Source organism: Saccoglossus kowalevskii, chromosome 3 (genome assembly GCF_978046115.1).
Source record: "Saccoglossus kowalevskii chromosome 3, keSacKowa6.1, whole genome shotgun sequence".
NCBI lineage: Eukaryota > Metazoa > Hemichordata > Enteropneusta > Harrimaniidae > Saccoglossus > Saccoglossus kowalevskii.
In genome coordinates, this window is record NC_140643.1 from 34,300,937 (window position 1) to 34,313,911 (window position 12,975).

The window sequence follows — 12,975 nt, forward strand, 5'->3', positions numbered from 1 at the left end:
TCCCAAACCACTAAAATCAGACCACTAAAAGATGATGTCAAAACATCAATTTTGTTCATGCAAGTTTTTTTTTTGAATCCATTATCTATGTCTCTAATATTATACAGAACAATGTCTACACTAATACAAATACAGACTTTGGGATTTTGGCCTTTATAGACAGGTGGCCTTTCTATATAGGTTTGCTAATTTGCTTTGTATCAAGTTTTTACGTGTATAGGTATATAAAAATAAATGTATATAGGTATATATATTAATAGAAATAGAGTTGTATACATTGATACATACAAATAGATTTGTATATAAATTTAAGTGTATATATTTTTGAATATTGAGGTTAATACTGTGTATATTAAGTGTGTTTTGTTTATATTTCTAGGGACTGGAGTGTGAGTCGAGTTCCTGGTACTAATTTGCTTCTAGTAATAATTGAACCTGATTGTGGGTCTTGTCCTAATATTATAGTTAAGCAAGAACCAGAGAAAGATATCCTTTTAAACAAGTGTTCATTAATCTTGCATGTGGTTGGGAACCTGATGTATTAATGTCATTTTATCTGTTTTATCTGTTTTATCTGTTTTATAATGTGGTATGAATTATTATTAAATTTCTACTTCAAGAGTGAAAATCCAAAAACAAAAAAAAGTGATTAATTTTATAATTTGAAGAAAATCAAATATATTAAAATGTTTCGGTTCAAATATTCAGTAGTTTTTGGAAGCCACTAACTGAATTGTTAAAGAATACTGCCTTTGGATGTTAAATATTTTTCAGTTGATCTGAAAATGTGCTTCCAATTGCAGAACGTTATTCACTAGTGTGTAGTGTATGTGATATGCAATCCCAAATAGTTTTCTTGTTGTTTTTTCTTGACCGCCTGATTCACTAGATGGCCCAGATCCCTGTGTAGCTGCAACACAGCCAAGATATAGAATGAGGCCTGGTTTTTGTTATAATAATCATCCACAAGTAAGTAATATGTAATCAATGTACACTAATAAGCTCACTAGATGCATACATGTCCTGAACTTGTCCTCTGATGACACTATCAGATTCTTTGGTGTTTTGGAACAATTGTATGTCATACATTGTATGTGCTTTTGAAACACTTAAAGTGTGAACCTCGGGAGACTGACTGTGCATAATAATGCAGATTGCCACTAACTGAATACAATAACAAGAAATGCAGAAAACATTTGAAGACAAGTACAAGATTTGCATAAAAATTTGTACATTTCAAAATATATTCTTTAATTCACACATATTTATTACTATCAAATGGAAAGTATTGCCTTTTGTCCAAAATTACATGATTGCATGATTCTAGGGTTAGTTGTAAGGTTTGTGAAATATCATCATAGTGTTAGGGTCTATAATTTAGTAGTAATCAGATGTCTTTGTCTTGTACAATGATTTCTTGTCTACATTATGACTATCTGTTTTGATTGCAGGCTGATTACAGTGATTGTGGCAAAGGATCTAGCATATCAGCATCAATATTCACTGTACTTACTCATCTAACATGTGCATTTTTGATAGTCCGGCTTTTCTAAAAAAAAATATATGAATAATATAGGCTAGAATGTTAAAATGTCATCCCACCTATCACAGTAGACTGCTGCCTCATACTTTGCATGATAATATGTAGGTAAGTTAGATCATGTGTATTGCCAATTTTAAACACTCAGGGAGAATTGGCATTGCTGATGTAGAATAAGCACCAGATTAAACATGTACAGGTTCACTGTCATCTCTGCTTAGCAAAGTCTCGCTTTGATGGTCCAGAAAATATTTAATTGATTTCTCTTTAGAAAAAAGAACAAACAAAAAACTTGTACTACAGCATTAACAACAGGTGACAGTTTTTTACAATAATGCCAAATTTGTATTTATTAATAAGAATGATAGTGTTTTTTCCCTGGAATGTTTTCTATTTACCTCTGATCGTATGTACAGTAGTTTTATTTATGTTGCAGTTTTTAGTTGTCTAATATGGTTCATATATTGAATATTTACATATACCTCTCATTAGCCATGACATTTTTAGTAGCATACAATTATCAAAACACCTAATATGTCCTGATTAGATACATATATGTAGCTAGTCATAGCAAGTTTTTAATATTTTTCATTGCTAATGTTATTGATGAAGGTCATACAAAAATGTACTTGTTTTTTAGAAACTCATTGAAAGCATTCAATTTCTGCTCCATTATCATAGATCATAATTGTATTGACACCAGATTAGTGTTTGCTGACCTGGCTACCATTCAGTGTTTTGAAATAGCCATGGAAATGTTAAGATGAAAATTTCTAAAACATTAATGAAATGCTTACAGATTTCATTCTGACTTTTAAATGCACCTTGAACATTTAAGTCTGTATACTTCTAATTGAGCTATTATGTTTAACACATTTCCTGCTGAAAGCCTCTAGCCAATAGTGAAATTGTGAAAAAAACAATATCAGCCAGCTATGTGTTAATAAGTACACTATATACGATTGTCAGTTCTTTGGGACACCTTTTTATTTGTAACATGTAATTGCTTTGCTGCTATTCACATCTATATTGACTGAACCATTTTAACAGCAGATACGTAGTGAACAATTAAACTTGTTTTCTGAGAATTTAAAACTTAGATAATCAAGTATTGATAGGTAGTATTTTATTGGATGTAGTTGCTGGATTGAGTTTCTTTTGAAGCATTAACTATAAACTGCCACGTCAATTTGTATAAAGTTTAAATTTTGTACAGTTCAACATTTTTTCTTCTTCATTTTATCTATGTAATATTGTTGATGCATGTTATTTACAAGATTGCTTAACAGTGAAGTATACTACTTGTTTTGTTTTTATATATTTTCCCTGAGTAAATATAACTTGGGTTGTGCAATCTTACTTATGTTATCACTTTATTGATGATACACATACCAAAGAATCATGAATCCGGCATTTTATATTTTGGTCGTGCCAAATGATGGTTGGTTGTCGAGGTGTGTAAATTTAGATGATAAACTAATATAATAACATATTAATAATAAACTGTAGTGTTAATTTATCTCAGAGATAATGGCTCAATAATTACTATAATTGTGAAATTTGAATTTTAGCATTAATTAGGGTTAGGTAATCATATTGTTATTTGCCATGACAACTGCACTATTTATGACATTGGTAACCACTACAATTACAAAGGTTTTCCAGTCATCATGTAAATATATTGTATATACATAACTTTTATGTTGTCTTCTTAGATTCACCAATATGTTCTATTTATTTCTATTTATTGTAATAAAGCCATATTTTATTGCTATTTATGGTAGAAATGAAATAATTTTATTAAAATTTTATTAATGCACATGTATTAATAAGTTTTTATATATTTTATGCTGTTTTACCAATTTTCAAAACTCAATAGCTATAAACATGATAATGTGAATGGTGTATACTTGTTTGCAGTATTTGTAACATGGGATAGACATTATTTGATGTCATTGTGGATACTCATACTGGACTAGCATGTATTTGCTTTTTTGCATTATGTAGAAACCCATTTATTTAATGAAATGAATAAAAGTTAAGATGACAAGCCATAATAATTCACATACAGTGTACTTAACACTGCAATATATAAATTGGGTAAAATAAGTCTGCCAACATTTATAACCACTCTTGTCTATAGTCTTTTTGTTGAAAACACTTGTAGCGACATTAATAAAGTAAAATATGCCACCTACATAGTTTCGGATATATACAAAACCATTTATTATGTTAATTAATGAAAAGAGCACATGAAACCATTATAAAACTTGAACAAAAAGTGAATTGCATTTTGTATTCTTGCATTATGCTTTTGTGTTTTTGAAAATAAATCATAAAGACAAAAACAGGTTATATTATTCAGAAATTTGGTATCAGCTTGGTTTTGTACTTGTAACTAATTGGATGAGTGGTTTTAGAGATCATTTGAATTTAATATATTGTGTAATTAGATCAAAACAATAAACTAATTTACATATCAATAGATAACAAATGAAGGTACTTTGGATAACTTAAAGCGCGGTGGTCGTCGCGCAGCGCGTGTTCGAATTTCATGTAAATAAACAATGTATTTTACACACGTATACGTCGCTATTAGTCCCATATTGAACAGGACTTTAAATGATTCTGAAACCATCTGTGACAATGTTCAGTGAAAAATGTAAATATGAGTATTTCATACAAGTATATTTGCTGCATTGACTATATAAATACATTACACATGTGTGCAATAAATGGTAATTTTTACAGAATAATCATTCTGAAAAGGAATGTTTCCATTATGATCGATATGCAACAAAATTATGTCCCAATTTTCCTAAGAGTAAACAGCTTTTCAGCCTTATATTTTGCTATACATGCTGTATTTATTATTATTAAATCTATTGTTTTTGTGATATTTCAATTGTTTAGTTTCTTTTTTAGATATCAAACTGTCATTTGTAAAGGGGTTACCCATTCTAAAAGAAACTTCAGTAAATTGGTAGTCTAGTATCTTCTCCCTATTTGTCCCCAAGGTGCTGAACAGTCATTGTGTGTTTTGCCTCCTTTTTCTCATGTCCATCTTACCTTCAAACACTCCTCCAATTTTCAATAGGGTAATCCCCAATGAGAATATAAATGATCAATGACATTCACAAACTACGCCATCCGAGTCTAACCATTTGTGCAATTAATATGTAGTAATTTATGCATTGTATTTATACCTCGCTGCACTGTAGATAAATATTTGTACGATCCTTTTCCAATAAACAACAGATTTTGTTATCCACTTGGCAATGTTTTTGTGAGTATGTTAAACAGAGTAAATGCATGGAGTTTTGCATGTACTGAATCCATTCTTAGTGTATTTTTGGAATGTGTTCCACCCATCAACCTGGTTTTACAGCAGCATGACATTTAGGTCTTAGTTATTCTTTTATACATTATGTGGTTATGGAATTCCTCAATCTTTTATAGTATGTATTTACATTCTTGTTTTAACTTGGCTACCACATCAATTTCCTGAGAACTATGTGTATCGTAAAGGTTAACTCCTACATTGGATTCTAGATATTCACTACAAGTTCACAGGTGCTGCGAAGACTGACATAGAGTAAAAACAACATCACAGTAAATCGTGGCACTAATTTCTGTTATGGATCTATGTATTATATGAAGTTTTTGGTACTGGAGTTGTAACATATTTTTCTGATTTATAGAATCTGGTGGACTCAGATCACAAAGCAGAATCTGCTCAATGATTTCTTAACCTGTGATTAGACCCTGTTTTAACTGTTCTGGTTAATAATATAGACACTTTCACTCTTCTAGTTTCCTTGTTGAGAACATCTACATTACGCCTATTGCTGTTTTACTATGAAGTAAATTGTCACCATTTCTTTACATGATATGTAGCTTCTGTGAATGGTGCCTGGAAAAACAGATACAAAGCGTATTTCAAAATTCCACGATGTTGATAAGTGTTTGTATTGCAAACATTATATTATATTTTATGCTTGACTTGATGTTTATATTCCTTATTTACATACTCTGATGCTGTGGAAGGTCTTTCAGATCTTTACAGTATGATAACAACTCGTAGTGAACGTGATTAATGGCGTATGAGTGGATGGTGTGGGTGGTATATTGACAAATACATAGATGTGCATGAATTAATGGAAGGTGAATCCACTACTGATACTGAAACCAATTGTGAAAATTATTTTTTCAGCTTGTTTATGTTGCCCCTGAAAAGTCTGTAAGTGTGGATGATGTTGACGTTATACTTATTGGACATGTTCTTTTACGATTTTCACAATTTGGGCGTGGTTTCGCAAAAGTGGCTTGGATTCAAATATCCGGCCGTAGTATTTTTGTAACTCAGTGTTTTCGTAACTCGATGTCCGTTGCTCAAACAATTCATTATCTCGCTCAAATTAGTGAAATATAATCTATAGTTAAAATATTCCCATACGTATTTTTCAGTAGTGTATTCAAGTGTTAATTACATGACTGTGAAAATCTCGTGTCCTAAAGTGTGCACAAACAATTTCTGCGCACTGGGAATCGCAAACATAAATGTACGAAACAAGGTTATAAACAAAAGATGGTTTTTATAGTGTGCACGAAACACAAATTGTACACCTTTTATTGCGCACTTGTTTGTAGAAGAAAATCTCAAATGAGGAAGCAAGTGACAAGAAACAAGTCTATTTATAAACTTCTTATGCTGCCCAGAATAGAATACATTTTATATAAATGTTTCACATTGTCATAACCACTGACAAATGTACACAATAATGTAGTTGCAAGAATATGCGATATGTACATGTTTGAGCCACATAGTATACGTATAGCAGAGTATACAGCATACGTATGATAGAGTGTGCGGCATGATCTAATGTGCATGTTAAAAACGAGGGCAAAATGATTGCTAAATGGTTGTCAAATTAACGACGTAACGTTAGATACACACTCAACACGCTCACTTAACGTTTAAAAGTCGTTCGTCGCGCGCTAGTGACACGTTAGCACACGTAAATGATTTCCAGGGGTATCTTACTTGGTCGCTCATTACACGCTCCTCGTGCGTTAGGAACACGCTAGTCATACGTTAGGCACTCGTTAATCGAACGCTGGATGTGTCTACCTCGTTCCAGAACGCTCGGAAATTGGACGATTGGAACGTTCAGAGAACGCTGACCAAAACGTTCTGGTGTGACGGGGCTATAAAGGTAGACTTCAACGACTTAGCTATTTCGGATTCCGAAGGAGGTTGATTTATAAATGAGCAACCGACAGCGCACACATTAAGCTGTTTCTACCACACTTACCACTCTGCCTAACCCTAATTTCCCCCACAGAATTTGGAAATTATAGAATAACAGGGAACCTGTTAAATATCTAAGCACTGCATAAACAACGCTTACAAATCAGATGTGGCGTGCTTTATCTGTATTTAAATACTAGTATGATACTTGTGCAGGTGGAATAATTCTATAATTGCTATTAAGTGGTGTATAACATGATATTGGTTCAGAATTTTTCCTGGCGAATACCTTAGTTTATGCAGCTGACATCAATCAATCAATAGCTACTCTCCATGGCTGTTGTTTAAACGATACTCTTGCAAACACCTTTGGCCGGATTCAGTCAAAGATTGAAGCAAAGTAAAATGAAACCATACATTGGCCATGCACAGTTAAATAATGAGATTGAACACACGACGATATTTTACAGGTTCAAGGATTATAGGAAGAAGGATTAATATGGATACAACATAACAATCTCACAAATTCGAGCAACAAAATTGGCACATGATCGTGAGAAGTAAGCAGCAAAGCTTATATTGGGGTTGGTATTGCACAGAACAAATGGCAGGAAAAAGGGCAACGGTTAAGATAAACCACTTCTACAATGATAATAGACTAGAGAACATGGCTTGGTCAAGAATGGTTCACAGTCACAAGCTGTACGTTCCAGACAAGGTATAGTTATACATAGCACAATAAAAGATATTGATGCAGCACAAGACACAAAGAGTAATGGAAAGAACACCGTGACAATTATCGCTGAGTGCCTCTAGAATTTGATGCTAAGTTTGCAATTCAAGTGAGTAATGGGTAACGATGTGGACCACCATTTTTTCTTAGATTTCAAGATGGCAATATTTCAAGATCTCAAAATGATAATTTGCTTGAAACATGTTTCATACAAGACATTGCATGTCTCTGGTGTGTACCTGTGGAATATCTAGAAAACGTACAATATGGAAAAAAACTTCACTAGCAGCATGTCACAAACCCCAATAATACTCTGCAAAGGTATGATGGCATCAACCCATTTGCAAACTCTTTAAAACAAATTCAATATCAACTGGAGTTAGATTACTCCAAAGTTACTAATGACATCTTTTGATCACTGAAGTTAAACACAGAACTTGACAAGAACAAAATTACTCCTGCTGCCACTACAGTGATTAAAGAAGATCGTCAATGATTCGGACTTCTTGTCTAAATGGCATGAAGTTTAAATTGAGACTTGTGCCATTTGAATACGTCAGTGCCACTGTCTATTGCCAAGCCCGACAAAGCATCGTTGCAATGCTTAGATGAATCAAATTGCATCCAAGTAGAACTAGCACAGAATGCAATATGGGTAGCTGATGACATGGCTGCAGTTCATTCACTGAAACTAAGACCTAAATGACTATGATAACAACATGATGAAAGAATTGAAATGTCTTGAGAGCAAGACTGTGAAACTCACTTAATTTGCCATTCTATTACCAACAAAGATGCCGCCATAGTCGCCAACGATACTAATTGTTTTTTTAAAGAACGATTGTGACAAGAAAGCAGATGTAAGCCAAATATGCGCCTGTGTCTACCAACAATGATTGCACTAACTGGGTGATACACTAGAATGTTGGGAAGGTAAAGGTTATTGAAAAATGAATGAAGAGCCCGGAAAATGTTATGCTTTTAAGTGCTATTGGTAAAAAACGATTAATTGACCAGAATTATATAAATCAAGTTCAGAAGTTTGTGCAAGTGATGGTGTATTCTGGAAAAGGAAATAATAGTTAAGTGTCAACTAGGGTGTGATTATATGTCAGCATAAAAATAAAATCATCCATACATGTTAAAGCAAGCTGTTCTAAAAGCCTTTGTGGCACTACTAGATTCGCCTCACAGAAGCAATAATAACTTCTCTGGCTGGAAATGGTGCTTGAAACGCATTTTGGTTTACTTGTTGCTCATTTCTTTTTCTCACCAGCGACAACGAACTAACCACTAATAAAACAACTATTCCACGTGAGAGCGTTGATTCTAACATTGACAATAACATTGATATCTATATTCCCCCAACCCTAAACCTAGATATAGTGTATAGTTGTATAGTGTTGGTCCTTGAAGAATAATTCGAAACTGACTAGGGTGTGTCCTACTTTAAGAGATGATTGAATACCACGATGTTTCTGGTTTTATGTTACGGCATGTAGATTTGAGATAATAGTAAAACGTGACATCGGCGAAACATTCTCCGGCGACTCGTGTACAAAATATCAATAGAATTAATATGAGCAAAACATCAATTTATTTAGTGATAATTATATTATATTATATTCACTGAACATTACAGATTATATGAGGTATTTGACAGCAATAATGCATTAACCCACACATCACATAACAAAAAGATTAAGACTATCATAGCGGTGATATCACGTATATTTCAAATTGGATATAGTTTCTCGTTTTGTGATAAATTGATTTAAATGAAACCATGGTGATATATAAACACATACGTAGGTGATATAGACATTCATTGACAGATTGCTGCCCGACTAAATAAATTTACGTAAATTAAGGAAATGCCACAGGCTCTGTTTGATATGCTTGTCTACATGTTTAATTGAAACCAATATGACGCTTATTGCAGCTAGATTATTTTGATGTCAACAATCCAAAAAAAACAAAACAAAAAAAACAGTCTATCCCAGAAAGTCACAAGTTTTCCGAATTCAATAAATGGAATACTGAGATATTTTGTTCAAGTTTAAGTACAACAATAGCTGAGGCACACAAGTGCATTTGATTGGTTTAGGCCAGCTAAAATATTGTAATCTGACCCGGTGTTACGCAAAGTTATTATCCAGTTTCGTAAAGACAGTTTGATATTTACGTACATGTTTAACAGGAAACAAATCCAAAGCTCTGTTTTGTTCTCAAACACGTTTTGTATAAAAAATATTTGTGTTGATTGATGAAACATCATGTAAATTTTATGTAAATAAACAATGTATTTTACACGCAGAACAGAACAGAACGCGGCAAAAAAGTAAGCACTACACTACATTACACAAGGCTCTGGGAGTAATTTACATCGCAACAAAACAAATGTGAATTTATACAATATTTACATTAGTTTATTGTTTTAAATTATAATTACTCCATTTACAAGTCATTATAGTGTGAATTACTCAACGTGTCGTCACAAATTCCATATACTTGCCGTGAACACATAAACTAGTACATAAACTAATTTCGAATGCACTTTAACCTTTATAGAAGCTTAATTGTAACTATTACATATTCTCCAAAAATACTATCACTTACTTATTAATTAATTAATTATTCTTACTCGTTTCTCATTACTACATTGAATTTGGTTTATAACATAGTTAATATTTAATTATTTGTAATGAACCCCATTAATTTTAAATATAGTATTGAGTTTAGTATACGCACGATTCCACTTATAGTTGTACCCTTAGTATTCACATTAACATATTAAATGCAATGCCTGGTTTTGTGATAAATTGTTTAAAATGAGACCATGGTCAGAGAACTATAAATATCAATCTGATTAAAATCTGATGTAGTGTACGGGCTTTAATTATTTTGGCTATAAACTTATTTTAATTTTATTTTTTTATTACTTATGTTATTAATGCCCTTTTATCTCATTATTTTACTTTGATTTTGATTTTGTGATTTTTTTTAATTCCGCCCTACCTACATCTGATCCGACGCCTATGTAACGAGATTTCAACGAGACCCACTATCGACGATTTTAGTCAACGAATCACATACCTCCTTCTATAGCGCACATGATGACGTCACCGGGTGGCAAACACACTCAAATAAAATGGCGAATTATACCGACGTTAGCGACCGTGAATAACACGGCTTTTCGGTAAGTTTATCATTGTCAAATGCAACAAAGTCATTTTTATGTTAATATTGTGACTCGAATGGTTCGACTTTAGATCGTTATTCCGCATAGTTATTCTGGGAGTGTTGATTTTGTTTCCACCGGTTCGACCGAACACCAGTGTCTTTTTCCAGTCGCCTGCCCTGGAGACAGGTGATGTTTTGTTGACGATCGGGCCAAAATCGTCTACGGTATTGAAGCTGTAAATATTCATCAAATAGTATCAACATTTTGTACATTATACAATAACTCTTTATTAAAGTAATTGAGCTGATTTGGACTGGAATAAAATATTTTTTATTTGGAACACATCGCAATTGATCAGGAAATATTTGTTTGCTCCAATTTTCTGGGTCGATGCCGTGGGCCGGTGACCGTTATACAATTTAAAATCAGTTTGCATTGTTTACTATAGCTGTTTACAGTACTAGTGTTCTAATCATTACAATTTACTTTTTTTTTTGCTTCCATTCTAGATAATTATGCTCAGTGATGTAAAATTGAAGCGATGACAGAATGAACGAACCTTGGCTGGCGAAGATGTATCTGGAAATGTACACATTTGTTGGAAGTGAAAAAAATATTCAATGTAATGAGAAAAATTGTAAAATGCTGTGGAATTTCGTTTGCAAATAAAAATATACTAGCAATTTTCTATTAATGGTTTATTCAAGTGGGCAAAATATAATGTACAGAAAGATTGCCCGTATACACTGAAAAGTAAGCACCGACAGGCTGTATAAAAGGGGGGCTGTGATTGGCTGTTACTTGCGCGAGATTTGAACGGGACTTACATAGGCGTCGGATCAGATGTAGGTAGGGCGGAATTAAAAAAAAAATCTCAAAATCAAAGTAAAATAATAAAATAAAAGGGCATTAATAACAAATATAATAAAAAATAAAATTAAAATAAATTTATAGTCAAAATAATTAAAGCCCGTACATGACATCAGATTTTAATCAGATTGTATAAATATATATATGGACGAAACACAAAAAGTATCAAATAGTGTATGAAAAAGGAGCATTGGCTTTAACTGAATGAGGTTGCTTTTTATTGAATGATCTTACTAACAATACATGATCCAGCGGATATTTCCAGGTTCCGAAAAACACCGTGACACTGTTTTTAGATGGACGCTACCCTGTGACTACTAAATCTTTATGTACGTGGAGTTTTTTGGTAAAAGAAATTGAACCGGAAGAATTTGTACTAGTTCTAAGATGGCCCAGTGACATGCTCTTCTTTTTTATTTTTACAATATTTTGGTTGAACCAAAACACAATATGACGCATACATTTGAGCCAAATGGCCAAATGTCATGCGGTCTTACCAGAAAAAAATCTGTAATTAATACCAGATTCTGCACGAGTTTAAAGATATATTGTCTGGAACTATTGTTGGAAGATATACCAAGAAAGTTAAACATCTCTCTAAATTTAATACTAAGTGCACATCGTACGAACAACACACCCATTAGAAGTGTGGCTACCCAATAACTACATCAGACACGCATACACACAGCGATGTACGTGTGCTGCATAGTAAAATGAATAGAATGACTGTATTGTAAAGAAATATACATTTTCTGTTGCTTTGAACAGTATCGTATTTGACTATAATTTATGTGGATGTTCACATGTCGCAGAATGTATGTACCATGAAATATTCATCAGAAATATAAAAGATAAATAGAATTCATATATGCATGTGCAACACGTCAGTTCCACTACATGCTATTCGACCAATTTGATAATTCTAGGTGAGAGCATCCCCATGTACATGTTATATAATCAAACATGATACATGCACGCAATTTCATGTTGTGTATGTACGTCATTTATTTAAAACGTGTTGTCAGGAAAAAACTCTGAAAATTACAGTATTGCATTTCTTTATCCGTTTCTATTGTTTGTTCTCGACGAATGTCAAACACGTATAGTTGGGTTGCCAAGCAACTTATTGTGAAAAGAACAAGTTGCCATGACGACCAAAATGTATACGTTTACGTGTGACGTCGCGGCGCATATGAAATGTGACATTGATTCCATAATATATTCCATCACCGCCCACATCGATAAACATCGCCGCGAACATCAGTTGTTGAAAATCCTATAGAGTAGTCTCCCAGCTTACTTGTTACATCTGTATTTTATAGCACATGAGCAGCCAGTCGGTTCCGGTTCACTGAGCAGCTGAATATATATTGCGAGGATCACAGCAACAAGTTTGT

The 12,975-nt window shown here is 33.0% G+C and overlaps 1 protein-coding gene and 1 long non-coding RNA gene across 2 annotated transcripts in view; both read left to right on the forward strand.

The window, feature by feature from the left end:
* LOC102804829 (voltage-dependent calcium channel subunit alpha-2/delta-1) overlaps positions 1–4,811 on the forward strand; it is a 141,861-nt gene extending 137,050 nt beyond the window's left edge. Inside the window, exons 37-39 of the mRNA XM_085497102.1 lie at positions 380–486; positions 887–969; positions 1,452–4,811. Of these exons, the coding sequence (XP_085353228.1) occupies positions 380–486; positions 887–969; positions 1,452–1,553 (292 nt within the window). The 3' untranslated portion in view covers positions 1,554–4,811. The remainder of the gene's footprint in view (positions 1–379; positions 487–886; positions 970–1,451) is intronic.
* A 5,677-nt stretch (positions 4,812–10,488) lies between these two features.
* LOC146747845 (uncharacterized) lies at positions 10,489–11,564 on the forward strand. Its single transcript, XR_014928887.1, has 2 exons — positions 10,489–10,723; positions 11,218–11,564. It is a non-coding gene; the product is annotated as an uncharacterized LOC146747845 (long non-coding RNA).
* The last annotated feature ends 1,411 nt before the right edge of the window (positions 11,565–12,975 follow it).